This window comes from Oncorhynchus keta, chromosome 4 (genome assembly GCF_023373465.1).
Source record: "Oncorhynchus keta strain PuntledgeMale-10-30-2019 chromosome 4, Oket_V2, whole genome shotgun sequence".
NCBI classification, from domain to species: Eukaryota; Metazoa; Chordata; class Actinopteri; order Salmoniformes; family Salmonidae; genus Oncorhynchus; species Oncorhynchus keta.
Genome location: NC_068424.1, coordinates 23,734,778 through 23,753,376, shown reverse-complemented (window position 1 = coordinate 23,753,376; position 18,599 = coordinate 23,734,778). Strand labels below are relative to the sequence as shown.

The 18,599-nt window shown below is 41.3% G+C and overlaps 1 protein-coding gene across 1 annotated transcript; it reads right to left on the bottom strand.

Moving 5' to 3' along the window:
• Nucleotides 1–4,109: 4,109 nt before the first annotated feature.
• LOC118371499 (proteasome activator complex subunit 1-like) lies at nucleotides 4,110–8,087 on the bottom strand. Its single transcript, XM_035756971.2, has 11 exons — nucleotides 7,835–8,087; nucleotides 7,492–7,524; nucleotides 7,323–7,385; nucleotides 7,080–7,181; nucleotides 6,887–6,944; nucleotides 5,558–5,655; nucleotides 5,325–5,393; nucleotides 5,124–5,191; nucleotides 4,938–4,992; nucleotides 4,752–4,838; nucleotides 4,110–4,420 (listed from the first exon to the last, which is right to left on the bottom strand). Exons 1-11 carry the CDS (start codon nucleotides 7,871–7,873, stop codon nucleotides 4,340–4,342), a joined length of 753 nt encoding a protein of 250 aa, XP_035612864.1. The 5' UTR covers nucleotides 7,874–8,087; the 3' UTR covers nucleotides 4,110–4,339.
• Nucleotides 8,088–18,599: the final 10,512 nt, after the last annotated feature.

Below are 18,599 nucleotides of genomic sequence, written 5' to 3'. Positions count from 1 at the left end.
GGGAATTTTTTTTTTATGGCATAACAGCTTTAAATTAATGCATAGCCAACCACAGCTAACAGACAATTAGTTGCTATAGAGCCACATCATAGGTCCGTGGGGGGTATTGTAACGGCAGGAATGTTGTTTGAACTCTAATATTCGAGTCAGATTTCTTGGCACTCTCAGAGAGCAAGGGAGGAGAACGAGTGAACAATTAACACACATATAGGATTGGAGCTGTCTGGAGACTGGCCTCTGAGGTTATTAGTAAGTATCTCTGAGATAAACCACCAGGGGCTCGTATTTGAATGAATACAGGCAGATGTTAAGTGGTGGGATACATGGAGCACCATATAATGGAATGTTAAGTGGTGGAATGAGTTTTAGAGAATGCTCTGTGAGGCATGTGTTGCTTGTGACAAACACAGACAGCACGGATGGATTCAAATAAACTTTGACATCGACATTTGAGCCTTTGAATGAAGGGCCTAGAAAAGAGGACTTGGCCAAAAAAAGAGACTGGCTTTTACTCTAAATGTATTAACAATTTTTGTGACATATGACACAATTATACTTACATCACAATACTGGTGTACGAAGAGTATTGTACTGTATTGCATTAGTACAGTACCAACTCTGGTTGGAAACATTTCACAATCTATTAGGCTGATCTTGTGTGCAGGGCCAGATTAAGAAATCATAGGCCCAGGCTCACCATTTTCTGTAAACAAATCTGTGCACCAAGATGCAATCCAATGTGTGGTAAAATGTACTGTTGAAGAGAAAGGCACTTTATAATAAAGCCATAATAACATTTGCAATGTGGCATAGGCTACAGTTGAGCAGAGGCGTTTTTCGGATTTCTGAGTTTAAATGTATAGAGATAAAGTAAAGGGAACACTGGAACACCAATGATATGAGTGTATAGGACAGCACTGAACAAATAAAGCTGTAGTACATACAGTGAGGCAAAAAAGTATTTAGTCAGCCACCAATTGTGCAAGTTCTCCCACTTAAAAAGATGAGAGGCCTGTAATTTTCATCATAGGTACACTTCAACTATGACAGACAAAATGAGGGGAAAAAATCCCGAAAATCATATTGCAGGATTTTTAATTTATTTGCAAAATATGGTGGAAAGTAAGTATTTGGTCAATAACAAAAGTTTATCTCAATACTTTGTTATATACCCTTTGTTGGCAATGACAGAGGTCAAATGTTTTCTGTAAGTCTTCACAAGGTTTTCACACACTGTTGCTGGTATTTTGGCCCATTCCTCCATGCAGATCTCCTCTAGAGCAGTGTTGTTTTGGTGCTGTTGCTGGGCAACACAGACTTTCAACTCCCTCCAAAGATTCTCTATGGGGTTGAGACTGGCTAGGCCACTCCAGGACCTTGAAATGCTTCTTACGAAGCCACTCCTTTGTTGCCCGGGCGGTGTATTTGGGATCATTGTCATGCTGAAAGACCCAGCCACGTTTCATCTTCAATGCCCTTGCTGATGGAAGGAGGTTTTCACTCAAAATCTCACGATACATGGCCCCATTCATTCTTTCCTTTACACGGATCAGTCGTCCTGGTCCCTTTGCAGAAAAACAGCCCCAAAGCATGATGTTTCCACCCCCATGCTTCACAGTAGGTATGGTGTTCTTTGGATGCAACTCAGCATGCTTTGTCCTCCAAACACGACGAGTTGAGTTTTTACCAAAAAGTTATATTTTGGTTTCATCTGACCATATGACATTCTCCAAATCGTCTTCTGGATCATCCAAATGCTCTCTAGCAAATTTCAGACGGGCCTGGACATGTACTGGCTTAAGCAGGGGGACACGTCTGGCACTGCAGGATTTGAGTCCCTGGCAGCGTATGTTTCTGATGGTAGGCTTTGTTACTTTGGTCCCAGCTCTCTGCAGGTCATTCACTAGGTCCCCCCGTGTGGTTCTGGGATTTTTGCTCACCGTTCTTGTGATCATTTTGACCCCACGGGGTGAGATCTTGCATGGTGCCCCAGATCGAAGGAGATTATCAGTGGTCTTGTATGTCTTCCATTTCCTAATAATTGCTCCCACAGTTGATTTCTTAAAACCAAGCTGCTTACCTATTGCAGATTCAGTCTTCCCAGCCTGGTGCATGTCTACAATTTTGTTTCTAGTGTCATTTGACAGCTCTTTGGTCTTGGCCATAGTGGAGTTTGACTATCTGGAGTTGACTATGAGTGTGACTGTTTGAGGTTGTGGACAGGTGTCTTTTATACTGATAACAAGTTCAAACAGGTGCCATTAATACAGGTAACGAGTGGAGGACAGAGGAGCCTCTTAAAGAAGAAGTTACAGGTCTGTGAGAGCCAGAAATCTTGCTTGTTTGTAGGTGACCAAATACTTATTTTCCACCATAATTTGCAAATAAATTCATTAAAAATCCTAAAATGTGATTTTCTGGATTTTTTTTCTTCTCATTTTGTCTGTCGTAGTTGAAGTGTACATATGATGAAAATTACAGGCCTCTCATCTTTTTAAGTGGGAGAACTTGCACAATTGGTGGCTGACTAAATACTTTTTTGCCCCACTGTACTCCATAACAGAGTACACTCTCGGCCAACAGGAAGAGGTAGGAAGAGGATGATAAAAAAATTGAACACCTAAAGATGTGACTGAAAAAAAGAGAATAAAAAAAAACGGACCAGAAGATTGAAGACAAAATCAAATGGAATTTTTGAAAATGAACATAAGTAAACTACACCAGTGGTTAAGGAACAGAGCTGCCCAGGAAAGCTTGTCATGTTTCTCAACACAGTTCTGGTGGTTGTGACAGACCTTTGGGCTGGACTGCTTGGTAGTGCCATATTCAGACACCCTTTTCACCTCCTGTTGTCAGGCTTGGTTCTGTTTGGACCAGTGCTGAGTCTGTGGGTGTCCAAGTACAGCATCTTTGCAAACAGAAACCACTACCTCTGCAGGTGAGAAGACTGTCGCGACATAGACCAACACCAAACAGTATTATGGGGATTAAACGGGCATGATATAAAATATTGGAGAGAGTAGATAAGTTACATTATTTCTGTTGCTTTGTGATCAATGAATGTATTCTTTATGCTACCTGATTTCACACAGATAATATTCACCAAGTATCCATACCATCTAGTTCTGTCCCGAGCTATATAGCCATCTTACATTACCGTAGAAGTCTGCTTTGAATTCTCTCTGGATGTTCCTGTGATCATGCTGGGGTTGGGCCTGTGTCTTCACGGGCTCCTTCCTCTTCTCCATCTGTCGATAACCCCCTCTCTCCCTTCGCCACCTCTCACAGATAGCTGTCATGGGAGTGCTGTGGTGGTGCTGTCACCATCTTCTGACTCTGCTGGAGAATGCAGCTACAAGCCATTGCCTGCTACACTGGATGGGGGCCTGAATCTGGGCCAGGGAACCAGTGTCCCAGGTCAGTCTTTACTCTTGCTCCATGAGGGCAAGGCCTCATGCCTGAAAACAGGCATGCTGTTGCGAGGCTTGGAGGTCTCCGAGGACACCCTCCTCCTCTGCTGCCTCCTCCTGGCCGAGGAGACTGCCATATTGGGGCCCTACCTGGCCCTAGGAGGGCCTGCTCTGTGTCTCCCTGCTGGGCTTGTGGCTGATCATGCTGTTCTGTCTGCTGGCTCACTTACCATAGGTTCCCCTCCCAGCTGCTGGGGGGAGCTCTAGGATATCTGGGCTGGAGGGGTCTGTAGCAGGGCTGGTATCATTTGCAACCCAGCTGATGCTGTCCTGGGTGGCCTGGAGAGGGACTACTCACCACCACTCAGAGAGCAGTGAGAGAGATGTCCATGACGTGTGGAGGCACTGACCAAAAAAAATATTTCTTAGGATAAGAATGGTTGACACTCCACAGCACAAAAAGTCTCTGCCTGATATTTTATAGAAACTAAGTTATGATTTTTGCTTGCGCTTTTCTGGTGCTCTATATTCAATGGGATAACTCCTAACACCAATAAGATCGAATTGGATAACAGGACGATGACGTACATTACCACAGGATGGAGTAAAGTCTCAAATTTTTCACATGTTTCCTAAACAAAATATTTAAATACTTTCATATCTCACCTTGAGGCAAAAAAGCATAACTCACTTCATATGTCAGTTATCACTGCTTTATTTTGAAATCTGAATAAAAACGATTGTGTAATACAGCAGGGTTATTTTTATCATTGATGAAAATGAAAATGTTTTTAAATGAACTGTCTGAATGTATTCAGTTACCCAACAATCATCTTAACATGTTGCACTACACGATTTGTATCATAACCAGTGAATGGTTGAGTAGGTGTATTGCCGTCTCCAGTGCACATACAACAGTCAGTTGATCGTCAGTAGATGAGGGCTTTGCAGTCCCCTCTGGGCTTCTTGATCTTGTCATAGTTCTTGTTAATTATGTCCAACAGCACGGCCTGGTGAGTGGGTGAGAGAAATAGCAGGGTAATTACATCACTGAAATGTTTCATCATCACTTACACCATCCTTTCATGTCAAGGGCATCAAACAGTAGAAGATGTCAGGGTAGGTAAGTACAATGAAAATAGCAGGAGACATTGTAATTATCGACACAATCAATTTGTTAACAGGGTAAGATTTCCAATGACAACTTGAGGTCTCTTGAGGTTAATACTTGTTCACACTGGTAAATGTTATTCAGCTCTGGGTTGAACATTATGGGGATTCTGAGCACTTGAACTCTAATGAATGGAAAAAAGGAATGATACATCAGGCATCTTGGCTTACATAAGTGTTGCGGATCTCCAGAACCACAATGCGCAGCTCACAGTACTGATACTGGTCCAGCTCATGCACCAGCTGCCTGTAGTCTCCCTTGAGTTATAAGTATACGCAACATGGTTAACACACACACACCAATGAAAGTGAGCATGTGCATGCATGCACACACACAAAACACAGAGTTAAACTAACCACATGTGGCTCTTTTGAGGCCTTGTCAACAGCATCCCCTCTCTCACTGTAGTACCTGACAACACATCAAATAATAAAGGTGTGTGTTAGTCACATTAACACATTGATTACATACATAATTAGATAGTATGTAGGTAAAGAGTAATTACACAACTAATTGAAATTATTTTGGTCTAAGACTCTTACTTTGAGATCTGTGTCTGGAATCCCTCAATCTTTGTGCGAGTGTTGGTCAACAATTCAAACACTTTTTCCTGTGGAAAAACATTCATGAAAATAGGCCTGCACAGGTAAAAAACATAATATGATAACATGAATGACTATAATATATATATATATAACAGATATGACAATATCTTAGTAATCTCAGAAATTCATAACACTGACCTGCACAGCTACCCCAAAGTTGTTCCCATCTTCAATTTTGGGAATCTGAAGTTGCACCCACATTGACACCTGCCAGAGCAAGAGATTATAGAATGTATGTATTTCTATACACACTTGCCTTACAATTACACATGCCTTCTCACCTATTTAGCAATAGAGATGTGCTAGTGAATCTTAGATGTAAAATAACAGTTTGGCCAATACAGAGTAACAGAGACAAAAGGCTGACTGACGGTGTTGAGTTCCTCCTTCAGTATCTGGATCTGAGGCTTGATCTCCTTCAGAAGACTTTCCACTCTCTCGTTGCAGGGGATCGGACCACAGGCAGGCCCTAGGGAAAAACACCATCAGAAAACCCAGAGTAGGACAAAGCTATCCCAATGCACTGATCTAAGATTTGATTTGTGTGTCCCCTCTAATGGTTAAAAGTTCAGACGCAGCTACTTTAAACGGAGCATACAAAACATTAAGAACTCTTTCCATGACATAGACTGACTAGGTGAATACAGGTGAAAGCTATGATCCCTTATTGATGTCACTTGTTAAATTCACTTCAAATTAGTATATGAAGGGGAGGAGACAGTTTAAAGAAGGATGTTTAAGCCTCAAGACAATTGAGACATGGTTTGTCTATGTGTGACATTCAGAGGGTGAATGGGTAAGACAAAATATTTAAGTGCCTTTGAACGGGGTATGGTAGTAGGTGCCAGGCGCACCGGTTTGGGTCAAGACTGCAACGCTGCTGGGTTTTTCACGCTCAACAGTTTCCTGTGTGTATCAAGAATGGTCCACCACCCAAAGGACATCCAGCCAATGACAACTGTGGGAAGCATTGGAGTCAACATGGGCCAGCATGCCTGTGGAATGCTTTCGACACCTTATAGAGTACATGCCCCGACGAATTCAGGCTGTTCTGAGGGCATACGGGGGGGGTGCAACTTAATATTAGGAAGGTGTTCATAATGTTTGGTATATCTCAATATCAAACCATTTCTGGGTAATAATTAAGTACCTTACTGTGATTGTTTTACATTAAATTGGTCAAAAATAAACAAAAGTAGCTTAGCAAAAAGCAATTTCTCAAGAAAGAATTTTGCTAGGACTGTCTGGCAGTGGTCTGAAGAGGGAGGGGAAAACTGGCTGTTATTGGCAGAGAGGTTTGTAACTCTTTCTTATTGGTCTATTTCCAAATTTACCACCTGATGATATCACCAGGCAGGCCAAAACTCCATCCCACCAAAACAGGATGAAATTATTCCAACCTAAGTGTGGAAATATATATAAAACACGGGTAAATCACATTTTTGACTGCATTGGGCCTTTAAAGTGTCACTCTAGTCTAATGTTCACCTCATTTAACCTGATTTACTTAATAAAATGTATATCTCAAAAGGTGGTCAAGGTATGTCATGACATAGCACAAGTGGGGATATCGTTTTTCAACAGTAAAAGTACAAAAATCTCTGGAGGACGTTTTTAAGATTAGGAGAAGATCCCAGATCTGTACATACAGCAATTTAACAACTAACTGTGGTGGTACATCAGTGGTATTGTGTCTTTACCTGCATCGTCATCTTCTTTATCGCTGTCCTTGTCTTTCTTTCCTTCCTTTGCTTCTTTCTGACAAAAAAAGAGGAACGGGGTAATGGATTTGCAAGATTCATCAATTTGCATGGTTGATACTACTTTTAATGATTCCAGTGTAATCCAAGAGGTTAATCATGATATAATGCTGAATTTGTGAAATGTATGTACCTCCTCTTTCTTCTTTCTCTTTGCCTCTTCTTTAGCTGGGTCTGGCATTGGGATGTCCAGAGGTGACTTCAGCGCTGCCAGGCCATCAGTGCTAAAGGATTTCTGGGGTCCATTTCAAGGGGTATGAATGATAAACAAAGCATTGACAAACAGCTCGTATTTGCCTACTTACAATAGCATTGCGTCAATGTATCTGGACTGAAATCGAAAAGGTGTTTTTTCATGGTCAACATCTGTCCATACCTTCAATAGCATCTCCATCTCTGCAATCTTCTGAGGGAAGAATGATGTGACCAGGGTCTCTGCCTATAACGCGCAGGAAATACATCAGTTACCAACGTTGGACATAGTCTATCTAATAAGCACATTTTAGATGGTAATCATGACTATCAAAAATAAATATGTCAATTACCTCCTTAGTGAGCTGAGTGCAGAAGTCATCGACCTAGGAAATTGAAACCAAAGAAATACGATGTATTTATTTTTGTAAATGAAACTGTATGCAAGGCACAGCAGCAAACCCAACTCCCACTGTCTCTACTTTACACCTGACTACGATAGCCGGGGTAAGGTCACCTGATGTGGCCTCACCTGGATCTACTGTTGGTCTAATTATCAAAACGCCTTGAAGATTATCAGGGCTGGTGAATTATCTAAACACACATTGTATTGGTAAGCTACAGCCATGAATGATTACAGGTTACATTTGGCTTGTGTTTGTTATTACACTTATTACATTTCAATTGACAACCTACCATCTTCTTGGACTCCGGGCGAATGTCTATGGAAGTCATCTTGTGTGATGGGAATATATTTATTTGATAGTCAAAAAAATACCCGTTTCAATGCAATAATAGGCAATAATTAAATAGTTGAAAGAATGCGCGATTATCCTAAATGTCTAATTGTACACAACGCGGAAAACAGTCGCAGTTAGTCAGCACAAAAAGTGAAAATGAAAGCAAGTAAACACTTTTCAGTGTTCCGTACTTTCCAGTTTTGAAGCTCAAGATGCAGCATCGTGGGATTTGTAGTTTAATTGTGGGTTTAATAACCTGCAGACACTAGGCTCTCCATTTAATGAGTTTGACATCCCTGCTATAGAAAGCAATAGTAATGGCGTCTTTTTGTAGGCACGAACGCTGCCAAGGCTCGTTGGCAAAAAGCCTATGGGGAAATGAAACGGAGGACCACTGCGATGTTGGGGTCAACACCTTGAATGGCACTTCGGTGCTCACACATTCTAGTGTGAAACTCCCCTGGGGTCTCTCCAACACAAATTAACCAGCAATCGTGTAGATCACATTGTGAGAATTTCAATTTATGGTAATTCAGATTTTTATGGATTTGATCCAGCAACCTTTCGGGTTACTGGCCCAACACTCTAACCACTAGTCTAACTGCTGTACTTTAAAGTACTACTTAGTCATTTTTGTGGGTATATGTACTTTACTATTTATATTTTTGACAACTTTTACTTTACTACATTCCTAAAGAAAATAATGTACTTTTTACTCCATACATTGTCCCTGACAACCAAAAGTACATTTTGAATGCTTAGCAGTACAAGAAAAGGGTGAAATTTACGCATTTATCAAGAGAACGTGTGAAATGGTGCCATCTGCTTTGCTTAATATAAGGAATTTGAAATGATTTATACTTTCACTTTTGATACTTAAGTATATTTTAGCAATTACATTTACTTTTGATACTTAAGAACAGTTGAAGTCAGAGGTTTAGCCGAAAACATTTAAACTCAGTTTTTCACAATTCCTGACACTTAATCCTAGTACAAATTCCATGTTTTAGGTCAGTTAGGATCACCACTTTATTTTAAGAATGTGAAATGTCAGAATAATAGTAGAGAGAATGATTTATTTCAGCTTTTATTTCTGTCATCACATTCCCAGTGGGTCAGAAGTTTACATACACTCAATTAGCATTTGATAGCATTGCCATTAAATTGTTTAACTTGGGTCAAATGTTTTGGGTAGCCTTCCACAAGCTTCCCACAATAAGTTGGGTGGATTTTGGCCCAATTCCTCCTGACAGAGCTGGTGGGACTGGTCAAGTTTGTAGGCCTGCTTGCTCACACACGCTTGTTCAGTTCTGCCCACAAATTGTCCAATGGGATTGAGGTCAGGGCTTGTGATGGCTCGTGATGCCATCTATTTTGTGAAGTGCACCAGTCCCTCCTGCAGCAAAGCACCCCCACTTTGTTGTCCTTAAGCCATTTTGCCACAACTTTGGAAGTATGCTTTGGGTCATTGTCCATTTGAAAGACCCATTTGCGACCAAGCTTTAACTTCCTGACAGATGTCTTGAGATGTTGCTTCCATATATCCACATCATTTTCCTCCCTCATGATGCCATCTATTTTGTGAAGTGCACCAGTCCCTCCTGCAGTAAAGCACCCCCACAACATGATGCTGCCACCCCCGTGCTTCAGGGTTGGGATGGTGTTCTTCGGCTTGCAACCTTCCCCCTTTTTCCTCCAAGCATAACAATGGTCATTATGGCCAAACAGTTATATTTCTGTTTCATCTGACCAGAGGACATTTCTCGCAAATTTACAATCTTTGTCCCCATGTGCAGTTGCAAACAATAGTCTGGCTTTTTTATGATGGTTTTGGAGCAGTGGCTTTTTCGTGGCCGAGCGGCCTTTCAGGTTATGTTGATATGGGGCGGCAGGGAAGCCTAGTGGTTAGAGTGTTGGACTAGTAACCGGAAGGTTGCAAGTTCAAACCCCCGAGCTGACAAGGTACAAATCTGTCATTCTGCCCCTGAACAGGCAGTTAACCCACTAGGCTGTCATTGAAAATAAGAATTTGTTCTTAACTGACTTGCCTGGTAAAATTATAGGACTCATTTTACTGTGATATAAATACTTTTGTACATGTTTCCTCCAGCATCTTCACAAGGTCCTTTGCTGGGATTGATTTGCACTTTTCACACTAAAGTACGTTCATCTCTAGGAGACAGAACGCATCTCCTTCCTGAGCAGTATGTCGGCTGCATGGTCCATGGTATTTAAACTTACGTACTATTGTTTGTACAGATGAGCGTGGTACCTTCAGGCATTTGGAAATTGCTCCCAAGGATGAACCAGACTTGTGGAGGTCTACAATTTTTTTCTGAGGTCTTGGCTGATTTGTTTTGATTATCCCATGATGTCAAGCAAAGAGGTCCTGAGTTTGAAGGTAGGCCTTGAAATACATCCACAGGTACACCTCCAATTGACTCAAATTATGTCAATTAGCCTATCAGAAGCTTCTAAAGCCATGACAACATTTTCTGGAATGTTCCAAGCTGTTTAATGGCACAGTCAATTTAGTGTATGTAAACTTCTGACCCACAGGAATTGTGAAATAACCTGTCTGTAAACAATTGTTGGAAAAATGGCTTGTGTCATGCACAAAGTAGATGTCCTAACCGACTTGCCAAAACTATAGTTTGTTAACAAGAAATTTGTGGAGTGGTTTAAAAACAAGTATGACATTTGGGTACTTTTTCCACCAGTGCGTGAAACTTTTCATACATTTGGTGTACTGGCATTGGGTACAATTGCCACAATTGCCAGGGTGGATAAGCAGGAGCCTGGTCTTGTTTGAGCTTGACATCGGATCTGACAACAATGTCCAACCTGGTCTCAGAGCATTTCGTATTATTCTTTACGTAAATCTGTGTCTGTCCATTTAGTATATGATATGTTTCACATGGTATGTATTAATTTGTGGATGTCCATCACCCATTTCGTATGATATGTTTCAAATTACAATTAGTATTATACACTGAACAAAAATATAAACTCAACATGCAACAATTTCAAAAAATGTACAGAGTTACTGTTCATATAAGTAAGTCAGTCAATTTAAATAAATTCATTTGGTTCTCAGCTATGGACTTCACATGACTGGGAATACAGATATGCATCTGTTGGTCACAGACACCACAGTCTTGCAGTCAGGTCAAGAACGTGATGAGGACGATGAGCACGCAGATGAGCTTACTTGAGACGGTTTCTGAGTTTCATCAGCTGTTCGGGTGGCTGGTCTCAGATGATCCAACAGGTGAAGAAGCCAGATGTGGAGGTACTGGACTGGCATGGTTACACTTGGTCTGCGGTTGTGAGGCCGCTTGAACGTACTGCCAAATTCTCTAAAACAACATTGGAGGTGGCTTAAAAGCTCTGATGGACATTCCAGCAGTCAGCATGCCAATTGCACGCTCCTTCAAAACTTGAGACATCTGTAGCGTTGTGTTGTGTGACAAACATCACATTTTAGAGTGGCCATTTATCATCCCCAGCACAAGGTTCACCTGTGTTTAATCAGCTTCTTGATATGTCACACCCATCAGGTTATCTTGGCAACGGATAAATGCTCACTAACAGGGATGTAAACAAATGTGTGCACAACATTTGAGAGAAAAAAATGCTTTTTGTGCATATGGAAAATGTCTGAGACCTTTAATTTCAGCTCATGAAACATGGGACCAACACTTTAAATGTTCCGTTTATATTTTTGTTCAGTATATGTTACGAATTTTCAAAACGTAGGATATGTTACGAATTCTAGCTCGCGCTAACGTTAGCTATGTTAGGGGTTAAGTTTAGGAGTTAGGTTAAGGTTAGGGTTAGGGGAAAGGTTAGCTAAAAGAGTTAGGGGAAGGGTTAGCTAACATGCTAAGTAGTGGCAAAGTACCTAGCTGAAAAGTTACTAATTAGCTAAAATCTTAACTGGAGTGTCTTGGAATTATGTACAGAATAATAAGAAATGCTCTGAAACCAGGCTGCACTGTCTTTAATGTTTTTAGCTCGACAGTAAGCACTGCAGGAGGCTGCTGAAATGTATTCCCTGGAGCTGGGTCTAAGCGTAGAATATCCCAATGTTTTTGATGATGCCTAGTAGTTCTGGACTTTACAGGGTGTAGGTAGTGATCAGTTGAATGGAGGGTTTCTACATTGAACCCAAAAGGGTTCTCCTATGGGGACAGCTGAAGAACCCTTTCGGAACCATTTTTTCTAAGAGTGTATTCAAACATGTTTGTGGGAGCATATCAGTTTGGCAGACATCCAGTATTTACCCTACAGGACGATGAGACAAGACCAGAAATGTATACCAGGCAACAGTGATTACGACCCCCTCTCTGCTCCAGACCTCCAATAAAGCATCAGCAGCTTAGTTACTTGTCATATAGGACTGTATTGTCTGAGGGTCCTTGTTTTGCTATAGTGTGTTGCAATGGTGGAATTATCTAATTTGGCTGACATTCAATTTCAGTCAAAGGAGAAAGATGCAAACCAATTACAAGCACACAAGGAAATTGCTTGAAAATGTCTTGAATTTTCTCTTGGCTATGTACTTAATGTGTACGCTGAGTGTACAAAACATTAGGAACACCTTCCTAATATTGAGTTGCACCCCCTTTTGACCTCAGAATAGCCTTAATTCGTTGGGGCATGGACTCTACAAGGTGTCGAAATCATTCCACAGGGATGCTGGTCCATGTTGACTCCAATGCTTCCCACATTTCAAGGCTCCGAGTGGCGCAGCAGTCTAAGGCACTGCATTTCAGTGCTTGAGGTGTCACTACAGACCCTGGTTTGATCCTGTGCTGTATCACAACTGGCCGTGATCGGAAGTCCCATAGGACGGCGCACAATTGGCCCAGTGTCTCCCGGATTAGGGGAGGGGTTGGTTGTCATTGTAAAATAAGAATTTGTTCTTGCTTAGTTAAATAAAGCTTAAATAAAAAATAACTAATAATAACTGTGTCAAGTTGGCTGGATGTCCTTTGGGAGGTGGCCCATTCTTAATACACACGCAAAACTGTTGAGCGTGAAAAACCCAGCAGCGTTGCAGTTCTTGACGCAGTCAAACCGGTGCGCCTGGCACCTACTACCACACCCCGTTGAAAGACACTTAAGTCTTCTGTCTTGCCCATTCACCCTCTGAATGCCACACATATACAATCCATGTCTCAACTGTCTGAAGGCTTAAAAATACTTCTTTAAACTGTCTTCTCCCCCTTCATCTACACTGATTGAAGTGGATTTAACAAGTGACATCAATAAGGGATCATCGCTTTCACCTGGTTATTCTGTCATTGAAATAGCAGGTGTTCCTAATGTTCTGTACACTCAGTGTATCTCCTTTACAGTCAATGGAGACTTACACAAAATGGGCCAGAAAATGTTGTTAGACTTTGTGATGCATTTAATCCAAAGGGCAAAAGTCTCCTTGAAGTGTTTGCGAAACCATTAATTATTGATTGATGTGATTGAGTGAGTGATTCAAACTTGAGCTGTTTTTCACTTCTGCCTAATTGCGAAATATACTGACCAAAGGTCTTTCCTCAATGGATAACAGATGAGAAAGGGGAGGGGAGCATTTAGAAGAGAAACAAAGGAAGAGTGGCAAAGGTTGACTGACATGTTAATAGAAGTTGTGTTCTGTACCATAAATAAACGTGCTCAATGAAATAGTATACGTTCAAACAAAGAATGCAATTCTGAATCAAGTTTAATTACTGATACATTAGTCACGTTATGAAAGTACAAGCATCAATAATTATTGTTTGATCTTACATTTACATTTACATTTAAGTCATTTAGCAGACGCTCTTATCCAGAGCGACTTACAAATTGGTGCATTCACCTTATGACATCCAGTGGAACAGCCACTTTACAATAGTGCATCTAAATCTTTTAAGGGGGGTGAGAAGGATTACTTTATCCTATCCTAGGTATTCCTTAAAGAGGTGGGGTTTCAGGTGTCTCCGGAAGGTGGTGATTGACTCCGCTGTCCTGGCGTCGTGAGGGAGTGTGTTCCACCATTGGGGAGCCAGAGCAGCGAACAGTTTTGACTGGGCTGAGCGGGAACTGTACTTCCTCAGTGGTAGGGAGGCGAGCAGGCCAGAGGTGGATGAACGCAGTGCCATTGTTTGGGTGTAGGGCCTGATCAGAGCCTGGAGGTACTGAGGGGCCGTTCCCCTCACAGCTCCGTAGGCAAGCACCATGGTCTTGTAGCGGATGCGAGCTTCAACTGGAAGCCAGTGGAGAGAGAGATCTTCAGCCCAATACTTTTCCTTTTGATTAAAAACAAAGTGCAAACATTTAAAAAATATTTCAACCAAACCAGATTTATAATTGCATTCTCTGCCATCTCCCTTTGAATGTGTATTTGAAGATGACATTTGAGTTTCATCCTGGTTCTGTGACCTGATTTGAGTATGCAAACAACAGACATTTGGTGCTATTGTCTATATTGTAATTGTTTTGAATAACCTGCCCAGGGACTGCGGTTGAAAATTAGCCGGCTGGCTAAAACCGGCACTTTTACTGAAACGTTGATTAATGTGCACTGTCCCTGTAAAAATAAAATAAACTAAACTAAACATTCCTGACCAGGGTCTGGTTGAGACTTTACTTTTTGCAGTTGTTTTTGCAGTTGTTGATCCCATATCAGCCTACATGTAACCTCCTATGATTGGCCTCTTTAGGCCTCGCTCATGGACTCTCAATGTCAGATGAGAGGTGTATTAGCCCACACTGCAACCATTACTTGAGCTTCAAATGCCTTTTTTTGCCAGCAGCAGCATTTCTGAATGTTCTCTTTGATAACTGAGGACTGCATCTGTGGGCGGTTGAGTGAGTGCATTAATTCAAAATGTGTGTGGTGTTCTCCACGTGCCTGAAAAGCATATGCATAGCAGATTCTGCAGACCATGTCACTGTTTACAGGCTGAAGTTTAACCAGAGGCACTGTGGACTTATCTTACTTCGACCCCCGTCTACCCACCTGTCAGTCTCTCTCTCTCTTTGTCCATACAATGTCCCCTCCCCCTTCATGTTTTCCTATCTCCTTCTCTCTCTAACCTGGAAACATTAACAGGAAATGTGTAATTTGCATCATTCTCAGACAATGCATTGTAGATTCTGAAAAGGGAGACAATACTTTTGTGGACAGAACTGGTTGCAGTTCAGGTCTACTACACTTTGAAGAAAGAAAAAAAACATAATGGTATAATGGATAGCAATAACCTGAAGATGAATCTCATATACAGAGCCTTCGGAAAGTATTCAGACCCCTTGACTTTTTCCACATTTTGTGAGATTACAGCCTTATTTTAAAATTGATTCAATGTTTTCCCCCCCTCATCAATCTACACACAATACCCCATGATGACAAAGCAAAAACAGGATTTTAGAAATGTTTGCTAATTTAATAAGAAACTGAAATATCACATTTACATAAGTATTCAGACCCTTTACTCAGTACGTTGTTGAAGCACCTTTGAGTGAGATTATAGCCTCAAGTCTTCTTGGGTATGACGCTACAAGCTTGGCACACTTGTATTTGGGGAGTTTCCCCATTCTTCTCTGCAGATCCTCTCAAGCTCTGTCGGGTTGGATGGGGAGTGTTGCTGCACAGCTATTTTCAGGTCTCTCCAGAGATGTTCGATTGGGTCCAAGTCCGGGCTCTGGCTGGGCCTCTCAAGGATATTCAGAGACTTGTCCAGAAGCCACTCCTGTGTTGTCTTGGCTGTGTGCTTCTGTTTGAAGGTGAAACTTTGTACTTTGCTCCGTTCATCTTTGCCTAGATCCTGACTAGTCTCCCAGTCCCTGCCACTGAAAAACATCCCCACACCATGATGCTGCCACCACCATGCTTTACTGTAGGGATGGTGGCAGGTTTCCTCTAAAAGTGACGCTTGGCATTCAATCTTGGTTTCATCAGACCAGAGAATCTTGTTTTTCAATCAAGGTCTGAGAGTCTTTAGGTGCCTTTAGACTCTGCAGAAAGCATTTGTCCTGCAGAAAGCATTTGTCAAACTGAAATTGGTACCCAATGCAGGTAAAATCAAGTGTATGTTATTTTCCAAATCACGTAAAAATGTTTCTGATGATTTATGTATAAATACATTGGATGGTGCCCTCATTGATCGTGTTCCTGCTTCTAACTATCTGGGCATCTGGATCAGTGGAGGCTGGTGGGAGGAACTGTAGGAGGACGGGCTCATTGTAATGGCTGGAATGGAATAAATGGAACAGTATCAAACGCATCAAACATATGCAAACCACATGTTTGAATCCATTCCATGAATTCCATTCCAGCCATTGCAATGAGCCCATCCCCCTATAGTTCCTCCCACCAGCCTCCACTGATCTGGATTGATGAAAAACTATCTTTCAAAAAGCATGCAGATGAGTTAAGAAATTAAGAATAAAAATAGGGTTTGAGATAATTTTGTTCAAAACCTATTTCAAATAGTTTTCATTGTTGGATTGTTGGACATAAAAGACTAAAATCACCTGGAACACAGCTCAAAGTGATTTTCCCAAGTATTCCCATGCATAAATAGGGGCACATGTGACATCTTATTCCAATTTGGGGCGGTAGGTAGCCTAGTGGTTAGAGCATTGGTCAAATCCCTGAGCTGACAAGGTGAAAAGCTGTCGTTCTTCCCCTGAACATGGCAGTTAACCCACTGTTCCTAGGCCGTCATTGAAAATAAGAATTTGTTCTTAACTGACTTGCCTAGTTAAATAAAGGTTAATCAAAGTTTGACATTATTCTGTTATGTCAAATACTAAATTCAGAAAAAAAAGAAACGTCCCTTTTTCAAAACCCTGTCTTTCAAAGATAATTCGTAAAAATCCAAATAACTTCACAGATTTTCATTGTAAAGGGTTTAAACACTGTTTCCCATGCTTGTTCAATGAACCATAAACAATTAATGAACATGCACCTGTGGAAAGGTTGTTAAGACACTAACAGCTTACAGACGGTAGGCAATTAAGGCCACAGTTATGAAAATTTAGGACACTAACTTAGGACACTAACTTTCTACTGACTGAAAAATACCAAAAGAAAGATCCCCAGGGTCCCTGCTTATTTGTGTGAACGTGCCTTAGGCATGCTGCAAGGAGGCATGAGGACTGCAGATGTGGCCAGGGTAATAAATTGCAATATCCGTACTGTGAGACGCCTAAGACAGAGCTTCGGGGAGACAGGACAGACAGCTGATCGTCCTCGCAGTGGCAGACCACTAACAACGCCTGCACAGGATCAACAACAACAACAACTGCCCAAGTTACACAAGGAACGCACAATCCCTCCAACAGTGCTCAGAATGGCAAAAGGGTTTTCTAATGATCAATTAGCCTTTTAAAATGATAAACTAACACAAGGTGCCATTGGAACACAGGAGTGATGGTTGCTGATAATGGGAATCTGTACGCCTATGTAGATATTCCCTAAAAAAGCTGCTGTTTCCAGCTAATAGTAATTTACAACATTAACAATGTCTACACTGTATTTCTGATCAATTTGATGTTATTTTAATGGACAAAAAAATATATTTTCAAGGGGAAATCGTCCGACATCTGAATGTAATTTGGGACCCATTGGACACAGTTTATCATAGCGCATTGCTCTTTATTATGGGCAATAGGCTCAGTACACATCATTGCATTTTGTAACAGAAAGTAGGCTGGCACTCATTGAAGTCTCATAGATCGATGCACTGCGCTCTTTTTGTCTATAACGCCCTGGGTTAATAAAGCTCTCTTGCATAAACTTCCACCATACCTTACAGTACCTCATTGTTAACCTTCAGATGTATAAATGACCAGACCCGGACTCAGGGATCGCTTTACCCTGGAGATCCCTTCAATCTCCACCGAGTTAGGTAAACTGCTTGATGTTTTTTTGCGCCTCATGGGGAACGATCTCCTAAAGTCCTTAAAGCTGGTGCCTCTACGGTAATTCCGGTGGATGTTAGAGGGCCTTTTTACTGATGAATATGTTTGTTTCATATGATTGTGTTTTGATTTTCGTGTTTTGTTTGTTTTTCATGTATAGTGTAATTGTTGTTTTTATATTGGTTATGCCGTTATCTGTGTCAATCATGATGGCATAGCCTAGGTAATTTGTTAGGCCTATTTATCCTATGCAGTGCTTCATTTGTAAATCGGTTTGGTGCCGGAACAAAAAGTGAGCATGAGAGGGGAGTGACATTGGGAGCTGAGGTACCGGAACCGTTATACTAAAGCTTTGCATGTATATCATCACATTTGCGTAGTGGAAACCTTTTCAGTGACCTAGGGTCCGGGAAATGTTTGGCCTTTAATAAACGCATTGGCCTTTTATAAACACATTTTATAAACGCATTTCATGCAATTCTACGTGACTGGAGACTTCGGCATAATCTTGTTTTAATGCTGGCAAAACTGGTAAAACAACTGGGAACTCCGAGCTGTGAAATCTCCAACTTCTGATTTTACTGCGTTCAAGACGAGCTCCGACTGGGAAAATTGATTTTGAACGGTCATCCAACTCAGAATTCCAAGTGGGGAACTCTGGCTGGCCTCTTTCTAGAGCTCCGACTTTCCGACCAGTTGTCTTGAAAGCACCATAATACTGCATGATCGTAAATGACAGGCTATTTTGATACTGAGAATCTGAGCTCAATGAAAACGACCTTGTCTTGAATCCATCAATAGCCTAGGTGTGT